This window comes from Chlorocebus sabaeus, chromosome 9 (genome assembly GCF_047675955.1).
Source record: "Chlorocebus sabaeus isolate Y175 chromosome 9, mChlSab1.0.hap1, whole genome shotgun sequence".
In the NCBI taxonomy this organism is placed as follows: domain Eukaryota; kingdom Metazoa; phylum Chordata; class Mammalia; order Primates; family Cercopithecidae; genus Chlorocebus; species Chlorocebus sabaeus.
The window spans coordinates 105,425,361-105,442,876 of NC_132912.1; the positions used below are offsets into that span (position 1 = coordinate 105,425,361).

Sequence of the window (17,516 nt, forward strand, 5' to 3'; positions counted from 1 at the left end):
GTGGCCGGATCTCAGCTCACTGCAAGCTCCGCCTCCCGGGTTCACGCCATTCTCCTGCCTCAGCCTCCCGAGTAGCTGGGACTACAGGCGCCCGCCACCTCGCCCGGCTAGTTTTTTCATATTTTTTAGTAGAGACGGGGTTTCACCGTGTCAGCCAGGATGGTCTCGATCTCCTGACCTCGTGATCCGCCCATCTCAGCCTCCCAAAGTGCTGGGATTACAGGCTTGAGCCACCGCGCCCGGCCCGCTATCGCTTTTTTAACAAGCGCGGAAAACCCCCTCCCATCCCAATGTTTAACGTACCGAAGTTTGTGAGAGTCACGTGAGACTCTCGGGTCTGCCCCGCCTTAGAGAGGTGGAGCCTCAGCTTGTGGACCAATAGCAGGAGCAGTCTCCAGAACAGCCCCAACGCGACAGGGAAAGGGGGAGGAGCCGGGCGCCCGGCAGCTGTAACAGCACTTCCGGAAAGCACGCCCCGCCTCTCCCCCGGCCCCGCGCCCGTTTCTTTAGCCAGTGCCGGGTGGGCAGAACCTGCGGGTGCTGATTAAAGGCGCCGCCTGCCGCTTTCTCCTCGCCCCCCCGCCGCGACTCTCCGCCCCCTTCCCGAGTAGCGGGACTGGCCTTGATGTAGGGACACCACCCCCCCGTCTCCTTCCGCCCCAGCTCGGGAGCTCGGCTCGCTGCAGCCCCCAGCTCTCTCGCTTCCCCACCCTGCCTGCCCCGCTCTGCTCCGAACCCATTGTATACAGCCGGCTGCGGACTCCCAGGCCGGGCCGTGGCGGGGGCGCCGGGACCCCCGAGTGCCCCTCCAGCTGGTCCCGCGGGCCGCGGCTTCTCAGCCGTCCGCCTTCCTCGCGGCGGCGGCGGCGTGGGCGCCCTTTCCTCCTGGCGCGGGCGACGGGGACGCACCCCCACCCCGCGGCGCCCCTTCCCGTGGGGAGAGCCGGGCTCGAGCAAGTCGAGGCAGGAAAGGGCCGCCGCGGACTGCCCGGCCAGCCGATCGTTTTTATTATCGAGATTATTATTAAAAGGGGGCGGGGACCCCAGGACGCGGGGGAGGGGCTGGATACGCAGGTATTTTTATTAAACAGATTATTCCTGAAATAATAATAATAAGCGCAAGATGGCTGAAGGTGGCTGTGATGAGAGTGTTGGGGTTGGGATTTTTTCTTCCTCTTTTTTCTTTTTTGATCTGAGGATAAAGCTCTGAGGCGACAGCCGCTGCGGAGACCTTGCCCGAAGCGCCCTCCCCTCTCTTGAGAAGCAGCGGGCAGACAGACGGACCTCGGACCGAGCAACGGGCGCGGGCCCGCCCCGGACGCGTCGCCTGGGCAGCAGCCGGGGACCGCGGGCGCTCGCCTTTCTGCCGACTTCTTCCAATTCTCATCTTTTTTTTATTTTTTGGACAGGACCGGGGTGGGTGGAGCAGAGGTGGAGAGAAATCGGGACTTCGAGTTTTCTCCCCTCTCTCTCCTAATTTGTTGGAGGCCGCCAGCCCTCCCCGTGGAAAAAAAAAATCTCACCAAAAAAAAAAAAAAAGAAAAAGGAGCTAGAGGACGCCGCGGGCCCCTCAGCGAGTGCGCCCAGACCCCGGCCGCCGCCGCGAAGCCCAAGATGGCTGGGCGCTGAGGGAGGTGGCTTGGCCTGGCCCCGCCGCCGCAGGCTGGCTCCGACCGCAGCCCCGAGCCTTCCAGGCCCGAGCAGAGGCCGAGAAGAAAAGAAAGTGGGGGGGAGGGGGCCGGGGGGGCGAAGGGGGAGGGCCGGGGGAGGGGAGGGGAGGGCCGGGAGCCGAGCCTCCTGTTCATTAGCAGTTGAGAAAAATTCCTTTCTAGTTTGATCAATCCTTGTTTTCCTCAGCAGAGCCCGGGCGCCCGCCCAGCGCGGAGACGGGCGCGCGGGGTCTCTCCGCGGCGGGGGCTCCGGGCCTCGGGGGAGCGCAGAAGTAGCCGCCCGGGGGTCAGGCCCGAGCGCCGCCGGGGCTTCTCCCTCCCTCCCTCGCCGGTTGCCTTTTTTTCCACTTCTCTCCCTCCCCCTTCCGTTTCTATTTGTGAAGGGAGGAGGAAGGCAGAGGCGGGCTGGTGTCTCTGGCCGGGGACTGGAATTTCATCTGAATGACTGCCCCTGCGCGCACGCAGCGCCCCGGAGTCGGCCCGCCCGCGCCCCGCAGCCCGCGCCCGGCCAGCCAGCCGGGGGACGCCCGCACCGTGGCCCAGGGACCGCCGGCCCGCCCCTCCCGCCCCGTCCGGATCTAACAGCCCTCGGCGCGGCCACCCTCGCCTCCTGGCCCCGCGGACCCCAGACCCCGGCCCTCGCGAGGGAGGCGCGGCGCCGACGAGCCAGGCAGGAGCCGCAGCTGCTGCCGCCGCCGGAGGAAGTGTGCTGCTCCCAGGCTCCGTCTACTGCGGGGCGCGCCCCAATGTCAGCCGCGGGGCCGAGCGCAGGCCGCGGGCCGCCACTGCCCTAGCCGCGCCGACGGGGAGGCGGCCTCTTATATGGAATTTGGACCCCGGAGCTCCCCTCCAGGGCTGGAGCCCCGGCCGCGGCCCTGGCGCAGTCCGCCGCCTCCCGCTAGGCGCTCGGGAGGAGGAGGAGACGCAGCCGGCTGCGCGCGCGGCGTGAGGACCGCGGCTCCCTCCTCCGGGGGGCGGGCACGCGGAAGGCGCTGCTGACTGAGCGACCGTCGGGGCCGGCTGGGGCCGGAGCTCGGGGCTCGGTGGGCCTACAGCGGCTCTGGACGGACCCCCCGGGCTGGGGAGTCGGGGAAGCCTGCCCCGGCCCCCCTGCCCGCGGCCGCCATGGCGGAGAATTGGAAGAACTGCTTCGAGGAGGAGCTCATCTGCCCCATCTGCCTGCACGTCTTCGTGGAGCCAGTGCAGCTGCCGTGCAAACACAACTTCTGCCGTGGCTGCATCGGCGAGGCGTGGGCTAAGGACAGCGGCCTCGTGCGCTGCCCAGAGTGCAACCAGGCCTACAACCAGAAGCCGGGCCTGGAGAAGAACCTGAAGCTCACCAACATCGTGGAGAAGTTCAACGCCCTGCACGTGGAGAAGCCGCCGGCGGCGCTGCACTGCGTGTTCTGCCGCCGCGGCCCCCCGCTGCCCGCCCAGAAGGTCTGCCTGCGCTGCGAGGCGCCCTGCTGCCAGTCCCACGTGCAGACGCACCTGCAGCAGCCCTCCACCGCCCGCGGGCACCTCCTGGTGGAGGCGGACGACGTGCGGGCCTGGAGCTGCCCGCAGCACAACGCCTACCGCCTCTACCACTGCGAGGCCGAGCAGGTGGCCGTGTGCCAGTACTGCTGCTACTACAGCGGCGCGCATCAGGGACACTCGGTGTGCGACGTGGAGATCCGAAGGAATGAAATCCGGGCAAGTACCCTACACGCGCGCGCGCGCGCACACACACACAGACACACACAGTTCCTTCCTCCCTCCCTCCCGCCCGGGGACCACCCATCCCGACAGGCTGACTCTTGTGACATCAGGCCAGTAACCCCTGGCCAAACTCTTCTCTGAAAGTTTGGGGACAGGGTCCTGGGAAGAAGGGCCCCGGGTCGCTACTTGGTACATTCTCGCACCTGTGCGCACAGGGTCCGTCTTCTGAGTGCTTTATGGGATTGGGGTGTGGGACCGTCAGGGGTAGAGTCTGGGTGTTGCTTTTCTGTGGTGCGCAGCTCCCTCCCCCAGCCTTGTTGCTGTAGGCCCTACGGGAAGTCACCGAGGCAGTGACCCCGGTCCTGCCTCTCCAGCTGCTGTTTATGTAATGAGTGTCCCGGTGCCGCTGCTGTGGCTGACATGATCCATGATGCTGGCATACCAATGAGGAAGTAAACAAAAGCAGCCATGTTAGTTTTCAGCGCTATTGGAAACACATTGGGGGGGTGGGGGGAGCTTCCGGAGGGAGAGCAGAACTCCGGCCATCTCTCTGGACAGGGCCTGGGCAGCCAGCGAGGCCCGGACAGCGGCTCCGCTATTTGGATTCCTCCCGAGAGCCGGCTCTCCCTGTGTGAGAATCGCTGCCCTTGCCTGTGTGTCGCACGGGCCGCATGAACAAACCTTCAAGTATGTGTCTTCATCATCCTGGCCCTCTCGCCTAGCCCAACCCTCTCGCCGCCCTCCCACATTTGGGGAGGGGAAGTGGAAGACGGAAAAAGAATCCTGTGGGTTTAAGGTTGAGCCGCCTTGAAATCTGGTTTCAGGCAGCTGGCTCCCCTGGGCTGCCGGCTGGGTGATTACAGAACCGCGTCCCCTCCCATTGTATACACCCTGCGGCCGCGGCCAATGTCAAACCTTCTCCCCCCTCAGGCCTCTGGGCCTACTTTTGGAGCTGGACTGAGGCAATACTTCCGTCCCCTTCAGTGGAGGGGGCTCCTCCTAGGTCCCTCCCCAGTCTTCTGGCTTTCAGGGTTGAGTCATACCGAAAGGAAGGGGTTGGTCTGACACCGAGGAGTCCTCTCTGAAGCCCCACCTTGGGGCCTGGGACCTGGGGCCTGAGGCCTGGGTGTGATATCTGTGGGCTAGGCTGTGCTCTGGTGGGTGTGGGAGTGTCTCTGGGTGGGGATCCCTGGAGGTTAGTGGAGGCCAGTGGGGAGGCTGGGTATGAGGAAGCTCAGTTCAGGGCATGATTGGAGATGTGGCTGTTTCCTGTGTGGGGGGACCAGTCAGAATGAGTCACTGTTTAGCAATTAAAAAACATACACATACAACCAACAAAAGGCAGGAGGGCCACCACAGGCTGGGGTGGGGACAGCAAATACGATTTACTGTATAATTAGTTTCCAATCGGATGGACTAGCCCTGGGTTTGTGTGCCAGGATAGGCCTCTGGTTTCTTAAAGGAAGTGTGTCCTCCACCCGCTGTGTCCTCCACCCCAGTTCAGGGCAGGCACAGCCCACACTTCCCCCAGTATTGGGAAGCTGCTGCTATTAATAAAGATGGAAGGGCTGGGGGAGGAGGCCAGGAAAAGTGCAGAGGCAGGAGAAAGGAGGGCTGTCCAGTTCTGTCCTGGGATTGGCAGTGGAAAATGAGAGGAGGGGAAAGGAGATGTGGCTAAAAGGAACAGGGGAGGGGCAGTAACCTGGGCGATGTGCAGATGCCTGCTCGCACCCACAGTGCTGCTGTAGCTGGTCTGAGTGCTAGGGATGTCTTTAATTGGGGTGGGAGAGAAAACATAATTACACCTGACTTGGTGTAGGAGGATAGCTTTAGGTGTCTGTGTTTTTGAGTGTCTTTGAGACTGTGTGTTTCGCCCTCCAATGCACCTGTCTCCCATCTCTACAGTTTGGGGCACAAGCAGGGGTGGGTGGGTGGCATGTGCATGCAGAGTATTCCCTGGGGTGCCCCCCAGTAGGCCCCTCATCTCCAGACTCATGGATTGGATGGAAGCAGGCACTGAACTTTGTCGACAACTCCGCAGGGTGTTTGTACGTGTGTGTGCGTGTGCGTGCGTGTGTGTGCCCGTGCGCGTGCTTTCTTGTGCCTGGTGTGGGCAGGCTCAGAAGTAGTGGGTTGCATCAGGGCCAGATGTGCAATTCTGTGCGTTCAGCAGCTGTGCCCTGCAGTGGCAGCCTGAGCCCCATCCTTCTCCAAGTTCCTCCTCTGGAGGCCCCTGATTCTTTCTGGTGCCCCAGGCCACTGGGGTTGGAAAGCCTTCGGTAGCCCAGTGTCACTCAAGTGTGAGTTTGACTCATTGAATGTGGAGAAATAGGGGCCCTGCCTGCCCTCCCAGGAGGGAGAGGAGGGGGTGAGCCATAGGAACCTGAATGGAAGAACCCTCTGCACTCTCTGTAGGCCAAACAGGGGCAGTGGGTGGAGCTCTTTTCCTTGGCCCCTTTTCCCTGGCTGGAGGAAGTCTGCCTTAAAGGGCCTTTGCTGGTATTGTGGGCAAGGGCCACAGAATTCCCCAGGATACAGGGGCAGAAGCACAGAGACCTGGCACTTGCGTTAAAATCTAGGCTCTGCTTCTTGTGCATCCTCTTCTGCCCTCCCAGGGGGATTGCTGACATGCCTGTCAATTGGCTAGAAATAGGAAACCCAGATTAATCCCTCCCTGGTGGCCTCACCATCACATACTCACAGCATCCACAGGTGTACATGGGCCATGGCTTAGAGCAGGGACCCAGCAGGAGGGCGAGCAGGGCCTCCATCCATCCTGGGGGACTACAAGGAGGACTCTCAGAATCAGGCCCAAGCAGGTTGTTGCCCTAATCTTCCCTTGGGAAGCCAGTTGTCGGCCACATTGCCTGAGGCCTGAATACTCACTGGATGGTCCCGAGACCATTCTCTAGGATGTGCCTAGATCCTAAATGTGCTCTCCCATGAGGTTGTGGGGAAGCTAAGGGCCCAAGATTTGGACATCCAGGTGGGCTCAGTCCTGGCAATCCTGAGTGGTCAGACCCCTCCTGGCCCCCAGGTTCAGGAGTTCATCTAAAGCAATTAGGGACTGATGGGAGCTGGAGGGGGGGCGTCCTTAACTCATGACCCCCCACGACATGGAAAGAAGACCCAAGTGTAGGCCCGGTTGCATGTGTGAGGGGCCTGCAGGTATGTAGTGCGTGTGTGTCTATGCAGGTATATCTGCTTGAGTCTTGTGCAGTTACAGTTGTTTCTGCATCGTCCCTGGCGTCCCCGAGCAAGGCTGAACATGTTGCTAGGACCCTGTTCCTTGCATTCTCAGAGGTTCAGAGTCAAGAATAGGTGTTCTCTGGGGGAGGAGATCCCACTGCTTGGGCCAGCGTGGGATCTGCCCCTGCTTGGAGTGAGGGGATCCTGTGCACATTGCCGGTGGCTGGAGGGGTCACCCTGAGACCCTGGAGGGAATCCTGGGTTTCCTCTCCATTTGTCTGTCTCTGAGTACACAGTAAGAGTGAGGGCTGGCTCTACTGGGGCTGGTGCTGAGGCTGGGGCTGCAGCCTGACTCCAGCAGTGCAGACCTCACTGCTCCATCTCCCCACAGCAGACCATACTCCTGCAGGGGTGTGTGTGTTTGTGTGCACGCACGTGTGTGTGTGGTGTGAGATCATGTGGCCCCTTCTATGGCCACCCCGAGTCTTCGTGGAAGGAGGCCCTGGCTTGGCCTTCCTCCGTTGCCCCTGAAACAGAGCCTCAGGCAGAGGCCCAGCTGCCCACCCCCATCCCAGGATCCTGCTGACATGGCCGGGCACCTGTCATGCACACAATATTGACTACTCTGACTCCTGCAGCCCTGGGTGGCCGCACGTCCGTGTCTGTCTGCAGGCGTGTGTGTGTGCATGTGTAGCCAGCACATCTGGGTCGTGTATCTTGGATGTGACTGATTTTTTTGTATCTCACATGGGTGTCTCTGAGAAGGCACAGCGTGCCTGACTTCAGTCTCTAGTTGCGCGGCCGTGTCTGCCTACCAGGCCTGCTGAGTGCCTGTGAGTCGAAGTTGAGTGTGCCTTCCTGACAGTTGGCAGCACTACTGTGCTGCTCTGTGAGTGCCTGCTCAGGTGATCCTTGCTTGGTGGCTGTGAGTTTGTCAGGGGTCCTGGGACGTCCCCCTGTGGTGGGGGTGTCGGGGAAAGGAGGGAAAGATGGGCTTCCCCTTGGAGTGAGCCTGTGGCGGGTATTGGAGGTAGGAGCCGAATGGGTCCTGTGCTGTTGTATTGGGCACAGTCTGGCGAGGCGGAGCAAGCCCGGCTTGGGCCCCTGCCCCGGGCTGAGCAGGCTGGCCTGGCTGGCCTCCTCCCTGGCTCTGGGAAAGCCTTCCTTCCCGGCTGGCCTGGCATTCAAAGCCAGACAAAGGGGGGCTTTCTCTCTCGCCTCTTTGTTCTGCTGCCCCAGAGCGCTGCTCTCTGCATGGCAAAAGCTAATTCCACTCTGCAGCTGGGAAGCCCTCTCTGGGGTCTGCCGGGCTCACATCTGAGGTGCTGCCTCTCTCCTTGCCCTGGTGCCTGCCCTGGAGCCCCTTCCCTCTGCGGCCTGTGGTTTCCCAAGCCTGGGGTTCACATGATAGCCCAAGGCAGAGGCTTGAGGCATGGAAAGGGGGTTTAGGGCAGGCAGAAGCTTCTCTGAGGAAAGGGGAGAGTGCTATGGGCCCAGAGACCCAGGGAGAGATGGGGACAGGGACCAGGGGGAGGAGTAGGGGAGGGTTAGGATGGGGTGGCTGTGAGGAGGGGGCTGGAGCCAGAGCTGGAGCTGGCCGGAGAGTCACCGGGCAGGGACCTGAGCAGGAAGAGGCTGCCCAACCCCCTCTTCTTGCCCCTCCCTGCTCTGCCTCTCCCACCACCACAGGGGCTTTTGGAGCCAGCACTGGTCTTGTCTGAAAACCTAGAGACTGCCTCTTTCCCGGTCCCTGGGGCCCTGTTTCCTCCTGACCTTGTTTCTCTTCAAGGTTGACTTGAGGGTTTTATTATTATTATTTATTAACTTTTATACAGACTAGAGTCCCCAAGCCTTACCCGTCTGCCCAGTCTAGTCTGGCATCAAAAATGGCAGCTGGTGTGGCCAGTCAGGCTCCAGAGGGACATGAGGCTTTCCTGGGGCAGGACTGTAGGGGCTCAGGGTTCCCTGCTCCAGGCTGGGAGGGGAGTCAGAGGGAGCAACGGTAAAGCTGAGGAGTGGTGGCCCAGGTGGTGGAGGGTGGGAATGATGGCTCCTGATTCTTCATGCTTTTGTCCTCACAGGCTCTGGGCAGACCACCGAAGGCCTGAGGCCCGATAGGCAGGGCTGGGGCTGTGAAGGTCCTCCCTGGGCCCCACCTAGTCCCTGTCTCCCTGGAGGCCTGGGGCCTCCAGAGCTTCTAGCCCTGGCCACATTCCACTTTGCTCTTCTCTGCTCCTGCGTGCTCCAGTGTGCGCAGTCCAGGCCACGCACCCTGGGGGATGGGTGTGGGGGTGCAGTGGCGTGTGTAAGGTGCCCCCAGCCCCATCTACCTGCTCGGAGAGTACTTGCTCTGAATTGAGCTGGGAAATCCGGTCCGATCTCAGCTATGGGTTTTTCTCAGGTGGGAAATGGGGCATTGGCTCTTAGCCATTCCCTGGGGAGGCAGGTGGGGGTTGGGATGGAAAGGAGGCTACTGGTGGTGGGGGGTCCGGGTCTTCCTTCCTCTGCTCCCTGTCTTCCAGCATCTTCCAGTGTCCTGGCATCCTGATTTGCTCATTTGGTGAACTGGGGTGGGGTCGTGAAGGGGACAGCAGGCGGGCATTTCCCATCTTCTTTCCAATTTCCCAGGCTTGAGGCGGCAGCAGCTCCCACTGTTCTCCCAGGCGCTGTCTGTAGCAGGAACTGGCCCCGAGGGAGAGCAGGCCAGGCCAGTGCAACCCCCCAACTCCTCCCTGACTGGCACCCCCTGGCCAGCCTCCTTCCCCTTCCTGCTCTCACTCCAACCCCTGCAGCAGAGACAGGAGCCCAGTGGCCTCTGCAGCAGGAGGGGGAAATGAAACCCTCCCACCTGCTAGGGACTGTGGCCATGCCTCTGTGTGGCCTGGGCTGGTGTCCCACCCAGAGTGCCCGGGACAGAGAAGCTCGGGAAGACTCTGCTGGCTCCCAGGGTAGAAGTGCTGCCAGGGAAAACTGAGGAAAGCCCGGAAGAAGAGGGAAGGGGCTGAGCCCCACCCCCGCAGGACTGGACAGGAAGGCCCTCTCTCTGCTGTGCCCTGAGGGGTCACTCCCTGGGCATCGGCAAGGGATGGGGCAAAGGGGCACCCACCAGCCTGCGGGGTGGGTGTGGACAGCTCCGCTCCTGTCCTTAAGCTGCGCTGGGACCTTGGAGCTGCCTCTTTCCTACCCCTCCCCTGGGACTCACTTGGGTCCGCCCTGAACCAGCTCCTGGTGGGTTTGGTCGTGGAGAAGCAGCCATGCAGGAAGCCCATGGTGCGAGATGTGTGGCGCCAGCAGGGCCTTTCAGATGTCCTGAGCACTGGATGGAGGGAGTGACCTGGACTCTGAGGAGTACCTGAGGGGGACCTTGTCCTCTTGAGGGTAGGCATGGGGCAGCCAGCAGGCAAGAATTTGAGGGCCAATTGTTCCAGGGGAGGTCAGCGGGCCTGATGTTCCTGGAGTGTCCTGGCCTCCTCGCCATCGTGCCAGGCCTCTCGCCATTGTCTGGGGCCTCCAAGGAGGTCCAACCTTCCCTGTGAGGGGGTTGGGTGTAGTGTGTTTGCACCTGTGGCTGTGCCCGCCAGCACACCTGAGGCGGGCTCGGGGCTCAGGTGGCAAGGTATTCTTTTTTTTTTTTGAGACGGAGTCTCGCTCTGTCACCCAGGCTGGAGTGCAGTGGCCGGATCTCAGCTCACTGCAAGCTCCGCCTCCCGGGTTCACGCCATTCTCCTGCCTCAGCCTCCCGAGTAGCTGGGACTACAGGTGCCCCCCACCTCGCCCGGCTAGTTTTTTGTATTTTTTAGTAGAGACGGGGTTTCACCGTGTTAGCCAGGGTGGTCTCGATCTCCTGACCTCGTGATCCACCCGTCTCGGCCTCCCAAAGTGCTGGGATTACAGGCTTGAGCCACCGCGCCCGGCCGGTGGCAAGGTATTCTTATGTGCATGTGCAGCTTTGTGCTGGGCGCCCCTGCGCCTGCCCGCCCATGCTGTGTGTGCTGTCAGGCTCTGACCCCTTGGGCTGGCAGCAGATTCCTGTGCCTCTTGGCGCTTCTGGGGGCAGAGCAAGGTCTCCCGGGTCTGTTTCTTTTAGAAGTCCTGTCCTGGGTCACTGAAAGGTTAAGTTGTGTGTGGGCCCCTTGCACCCAGCTTATGAGGTGAAAGCCTCACCCCCACACTTCCTCCTGCTCCCAGGGTTCTGGTTATTTCCAGAGTAGCCTCCAACACAAAATGGGGTCTGGCTGAAGTCTCTGGTGGGCCTTGGTTTGCCCCTACATAAAATGGGCTGGTGGGATGAGGAAGGGATTGATGGCAGCTTGTCTTCCGGGGGCCAGCTGGGTGTGACTGGGGTGGGAGTCATGACGTTGAACTGGAGGGCTACTCTGAGGCCCCCACAGAGGAAGAAAGAGAAGCACTCCTTGTGGCATGACAGTTACTGTGAATGTCTGTGGTTACACAGAGCTGCTTTGCAAATTTTATTTTGTGTGTGGAACCCGTGGGCTTATTGAGTGAATTTGTTATGCATCTCAAGCCGCCCAGGCCTTTGTGTGGCCTGTCTCTGAAAGTGGAGAAAGACAGCAGCAAATCCCCGTTCTTAAGAGGCCCTGTGTCTTGTAGGCAGATGAGACCATGGTTTGTGAGGCAATTAGAAGACTCCAGAATAGTGCTGTCTAATAGAACTTCTGCATGATGGTAACATTTTGTAACTTTAGTATCTGAGACTAGTGATACGTAGGTACTGGCCACTTGAAATGGGGCTGGTGCATAAGGAACTGATATTTAACTTTTTTTTTTTTTTTTTTTTGAGACAGACTTTCGCTCTTGTTGCCCAGGCTGGAGTGCAATGGTGCGATCTTGGCTCACTACAACCTTCGCCTCCCGGGTTCTTCTGCCTCAGCCTCCTGAGTAGTTGGGATTACAGGCATGCACCACCTCGCCCAGCTGATTTTGTATTTTTAGTAGATACTGGGTTTCTCCATGTTAGTCAAGCTGGTCTCAAACTCCTGACCTCAGGTGATCCGCCCGCCTTGGCCTCCCAAAGTGCTGGGATTACAGGCATGAGCCACAGTGCCCGACCTTATTTTTTATTTTTTGTTAACTTGGATTTAAATAGCCACATATGACTAGTGGCTACTATATTGGATAGCACAACCTGAGAGGGAGGGCAGAGTGGGACAGCCCCACCCCGTAGCCAGGACCGGGAGGGACCTGCACAGCCTCAGAGCGGGGGTCATGGAAAGTTTCCTAGAGTGGTAGGGATTTAAGTTGGGCCTTGAAGGATAGACAGGGGAGGGAGGAGGCACTGTGGGCTGCAGAAGAATGTACTTAGAGGTGCAGGGAGTTTCCATGTGCGGAGTGTTGGGGACAGGATACCAGCCCAGCTGGCTGGAAGAGTCAGGATGTAAAAGAGTCTCATTGCCATGCTAAAGTAGTTGATAGCAGGGAGTCACAGAGTTTTTGAGCAGGGGAGAGAGCCTGTCTGAAGAGGCATATCTGGTGGGAGGAGGGCAGGAGAGATGAAGTGGCTGGCAGGGAAGGGGTTGTGGGGACAGGAGATTATGAGCTGAGAAGGGCAGCTTGGTCCAGTACCTTCCAGCAGCCTGGCCTCAGGTCTTAGGAGACCCCAAATCTCCTTTCTGCCTGGGTCCCACTAAGGGGCTGAGGGAGCTAGCCAGGACTCCAGAGTCCTAGCTCTTGGTCTTAAGAACAAGGGAGGGGGTGGCAGGCTTGGTTCCCGCCTAATGTAAGGCGAATATAAAGTGAGATCTCTGGACTGGGACAGAGGCTCATGTGGCTTTGGAAGGGAATTTGACCCCCTGCATCTTAGGGTACTTATCTCTTAGATGACGCTCCCCAGGGAGAGGCAGCACAGACTGGGTAAGAGTGGACCCTGCTGCCAGATCACCTGGGTTTGTGCCCAAGCTCTGCTATTTACAAGCTGCATGACCATGGACAAATTACTTAACCTCTCTAGGCCTCAGTTTCCTCTTCTGTGGAATGAGAATAATGATAGTACTTACCTTATGACATTACTGAGATGATTAGATAAATCTATACAGGAAAAGTGCTTAGAACAGAGGTTGGTGTAGCCCTGCCTCGAAAGCTCAGGGTTTAAATATGCATGGGGGCTGGGCATGGTGGCTCACACCCATAATCCCTGCACTTTGGGAGGCCAAGGTGGGCAGATCATTTGAGGTCATTAGTTTGAGACGAGCCTGGCCAACATGGTGAAACCCCGTCTCTACTAAAACTACAAAAAAATTAGCTGGGCGTTGTGGCGCACGCCTGTAATCCCAGCTACTTGGGAGGCTAAGGCAGGAGAATCACTTGAACCCGGGAGGCAGATGTTACAGTGAGCCGAGATTGCACCACTGCACTCCAGCCTGGGCAACAGAATGAGACTCCATCTAAAAAAATAATAAATAAATAAATATGCATGGGAAGCTATTCTGGGGAGAGCTAGTAATAGGCCCCTGGGATTGGAGGGGGCCAGAGGGGCTGGGTGGCAGAGGCTTGGTGCCATCGGGTCAAAGGATCCATAGGATGCATGTGTTGTGTAGAGGGAAGCATGGGTCAGGGTTGGAGCCACAGCCCCTCTGATACCCCCATCCAACTGTCCCTGCAGAAGATGCTTATGAAGCAGCAGGACCGGCTGGAGGAGCGAGAGCAGGACATTGAGGACCAGCTGTACAAACTCGAGTCAGACAAGCGCCTGGTGGAGGTAGCTAAGCCCAAGGCCATGCTGAGGGATGGGGGTGGCTTGAGTGCAGGGCTTTGGGTGAGTTCCTCACTAAGGACTGATTGTGTGGCTCTACGCCAGAACCATTCCATCAGTCATTCAGTGAACTGTCCGTGGATACCCACTGGTGCCAAGGGATGCTGGCCCAGAGCCCTGTGCTACCAGTGGGGAACTGGCAGGTCAGACCTTGCCCCTGGGAGCCTGGGGCAGCCTGGTAACTTGGAGTTCTAGGATGTGAGATGGGTAAGAGGGGGAAACCAAAGGTCTCCAGTGCTCACCTGCCTGCCCACTCCTACCCCCTGTACTCACAGGAGAAAGTGAGCCAACTGAAGGAGGAAGTTCGGCTGCAGTACGAGAAACTGCACCAACTGCTGGACGAGGATCTGCGGCAGACAGTGGAGGTCCTGGACAAGGCCCAGGCCAAGTTCTGCAGCGAGAACGCAGCGCAGGCGCTGCACCTCGGGGAGCGCATGCAGGAGGCCAAGAAGCTGCTGGGCTCCCTGCAGTTGCTCTTTGATAAGACGGAGGATGTCAGCTTCATGAAGGTGAGCTGGGCCAAGGACCAGGCTGTTGGCACCCAGAGGGCCATTTCCAAATTGAGATCTGCAGTTTCCCCGACCTGTAGCTCACATGCCCTTGCCTTTGGAGCCAGCGTGCATGGGTTCAAATTCACCTGCCTGCTCTTTCTAGCACTGTGACCTTGGGCAAGTCATAGGTACATCCCGGGCCTTGTTCCCTCACCTGCAAAGTAGTGTTGATGATACAGGGCTACTATTCTTTATCCACAATTCCATATTTATAAACATCTCTGAAAACTAACAGAAACAAGTTTTGGCATCTAATTTAACAGCAAAAATTGACCTGAACTGATGTTAGGCAATTTGTGGTCTTTATCTCACTTGGTCGGAAAATTCAAACATTTTGCTGCAGAAATGTTGATGTATTCAATTGTTATGTCTTGCTGGGGATGATATGTAATATATGATATAGGCACTGTATATTCCTTCTAAAATCAAAAAAATTTCCAAATTCCAAAACACATCTGGCCCCAAAGACTTGAGCTAAAACAGTGTGGGCCTGCAGAGCCCTTCTTCTTGGGTAGCTATCTGGATGAAGTTATAGATGCACAGAAAGCACTTAACAATGCCTGGGTCATGTGGCAAGAGCTCAGTAAATGTTAGCTCTTCTTCCGCAAATGGCCACCCCAACCCCTGCCACTTTCTGTCCAGAATGAGAGGATCCACCTGGCCTGGGGGAGACTCTCGGGGGGCAGCTTTTGTCTTCCCCTCTCCCCGGGCTCTCCCTGGGCTGCCTTTTCCACTGACTTGACCCTTTTCTTTCCCCCAACAGAACACCAAGTCTGTGAAAATCCTGATGGACAGGTGAGCTGATGGCCCCAGCCCTCCCGGGGGCACATCCTAGGGAGGGCAGGGGGACCAGGCCCATGGCGGGGAGGTAGGGCGGGCTCACCGGTGATGCCTCCTCACAGCAGATGCCCCGTCCACTGCCCCCAGGACCCAGACCTGCACGGGCAGCAGCCTTTCCCCCCCTAAGATCGGCCACCTGAACTCCAAGCTCTTCCTGAACGAGGTGGCCAAGAAGGAGAAGCAGCTGCGGAAAATGCTAGAAGGTGAGGGTGGGGTGTTCCGCCGAAGGGAGACAGGGCCCTTTGGGGAGGGGTTCAGCGCCAGAGCTTTCCCTCCAAGAGGCAGTGTGGCCCAGTCTGGGAGACCTGTCCTCATATCCTGGCTTTGCCACTTGTAGCTGTGGGACAGTGGGTAAGCAACATGACCTCCCCAGCCTCCATTTCTTCAGCTTAAAGTGGGGATATAACTATTCTCTACCTCCTAATTGTAGAGGAGCAAGCATCACCTGAGATGTAACATTCTCGAGCCTCTAGGTGTCAATGGTCCCCAGGTCCAACCCAGGGAGAGGAGGCCTAGGTTGTTTGGGGCGGGAGCTTTGGCGACTTTTGCCCCAACTCTCCACAGGCCCCTTCAGCACGCCGGTGCCCTTCCTGCAGAGTGTCCCCCTGTACCCTTGTGGCGTGAGCAGCTCTGGGGCGGAAAAGCGCAAGCACTCAACGGCCTTCCCAGAGGCCAGTTTCCTAGAGACGTCGTCGGGCCCTGTGGGCGGCCAGTACGGGGCGGCGGGCACAGCCAGCGGTGAGGGCCAGTCTGGGCAGCCCCTGGGGCCCTGCAGCTCCACGCAGCACTTGGTGGCCCTGCCGGGCGGCGCCCAACCAGTGCACTCAAGCCCCGTGTTCCCCCCATCGCAGTATCCCAATGGCTCCGCCGCCCAGCAGCCCATGCTCCCCCAGTATGGCGGCCGCAAGATTCTCGTCTGTTCTGTGGACAACTGTTACTGTTCTTCCGTGGCCAACCATGGCGGCCACCAGCCCTACCCCCGCTCCGGCCACTTTCCCTGGACAGTGCCCTCGCAGGAGTACTCACACCCGCTCCCCGCCCACACCCTCCGTCCCCCAGTCCCTTCCCAGCCTGGCGGTCAGAGACTGGCTTGACGCCTCCCAGCAGCCCGGCCACCAGGATTTCTACAGGGTGTATGGGCAGCCGTCCACCAAACACTACGTGACGAGCTAACGCCACGCAGGCGGCGGGGCGCTGGGGAATCTTCCTCCCCGGCCCCCGGGCTCGGGAGTTATGCATCCAGAGACCTGCCCTTCTACTTTCCTCGCCTCCCCTCTTCCTCATTCCATTGCCCCAGGTCTTTTCCTTTTGGATTTTGTTTTGGTTTTGGCTTTGTTTCTGATTTTTTTTATTATGAATCTCCTGGACGCACAGGTGACAGTGGGAGCTGGCCTGGGCTGGGACCGCAGGTGGCCCTGGAGATGGGAAAGTGTCTGTGTCAAGGCGCTGAGCTCTCTTCTGTCTCTCCTTTTTTCCTCTACTCCTTCACCTTCACACCCCTGTGGCTGGAAGGAGCCTTAGCTTCCCTGAAAGCTTGGGGGTCCCACCCTTCTTACCCTGCCCGGGAGGAACGCCCAGGGTTTGTTTCTCCTCTTGTTTTCCTTTTGGGCAGTTTGATCACTGATCGAGTAAGGAATGACCTTTAGATTGTGGGACTTTTGTTTTTGTTTTTTATTTTTTTAAACCAAGAATGATTTCTCCTGCTTCCTTCTCCTCACCATCTTCCCAGACGGAGTTCAAAGGCCACTTCTCAAGCAGCTTTTGGCACCTTCAGCCTCAGAGTGGAATCTTTTAAAGACAGGAACCCTATGTCCAGGAAAGGGGAAAAGGAACTTTGCCAATGATAGTGACCACATTAAAAGCAAATAATAATAATATTAATAATAATAAAGAGAAATAAAAGAAATAATAAAATAAAAAAAATAGCACAGCCCTTGTTGAGGTCAGCAGGGAGGAGGGGCTGCCCGGAGTTGGGTCCTTGCCTGGATTTTGACACAGCAACTTCCTGTAGTGAGCACTTTGTATGAATCGTGGACTTCCTGTTCTCAAGGCGCAGGTATTTATTCTGTAATCTGTCTAGAGCACACACCAAAATCCAACCTTCTAATAAACATGATGGCGCAGTCCCACTCCCTGCCTCGCCTGTTCCCCTGTCCCCCCGAGGCCTGGGATCAGTGTGGGGAGGGGCCCCTGCCCTCCTTGTCTTGATTTTGCCTCCCGGGTCCAGCTGGTTCCAGGCCTGTGAATGTCATTTCGTCAGGCACTGACTCCGTCTGCTCTTGGCCTTGGGTTCATTTGACAAATATTTGCCCAGGGCCTCCCAGGCCCAGCCCCATGCCCCCTGGGCCCTGGCATCTCTTTGAGGTTCTGCCAGTGTGCTCTTAGCTGAGGACAAAGGAGAAACACCTTTCTATGGGTCTTGCAAAGTTTACCTCCTTCAGGCCACAAATATTTGAGTGCACACTATGTGCCAGGCACTGTGCAGGGCTGTGGGCATAGAGACAGAATGTCATCTAGCTAGGCCATGGCCCACATAGGGAGAGGGGACCACTCGGGTCCATACTTCCTTTGGACTTGGGGCTTTGGCCTTGGGAGGGGTGGAGGTGAGGTGGCAAGATGAAAAAGACATCTTGTCCCCATCCACTTTGGCAGAGCTTCTCCAAGTCTCAAGCATGTCTTGGGAGCTTGTTAAAAGGGCTGATTTCTTGCTATGGCTCACGCCTGTAATCCTGACACTTTGGGAGGCCAAGGCAGGCAAATTGCTTGAACTCAGGGGTTTGAGACCAAGCTGGGCAA

At 58.5% G+C, this 17,516-nt stretch overlaps 1 protein-coding gene across 1 annotated transcript; it reads left to right on the forward strand.

Annotated features, from left to right (window-relative positions):
* The first annotated feature begins 1,773 nt into the window (after window positions 1-1,773).
* On the forward strand, window positions 1,774-16,849 carry TRIM8 (tripartite motif containing 8). The gene is given in 7 exon segments (XM_007963982.3): window positions 1,774-3,365; window positions 13,180-13,275; window positions 13,605-13,838; window positions 14,644-14,675; window positions 14,808-14,923; window positions 15,285-15,754; window positions 15,756-16,849. Coding segments are annotated over 7 exon segments (1,656 nt in total). The 5' UTR covers window positions 1,774-2,795; the 3' UTR covers window positions 15,894-16,849.
* The last annotated feature ends 667 nt before the right edge of the window (window positions 16,850-17,516 follow it).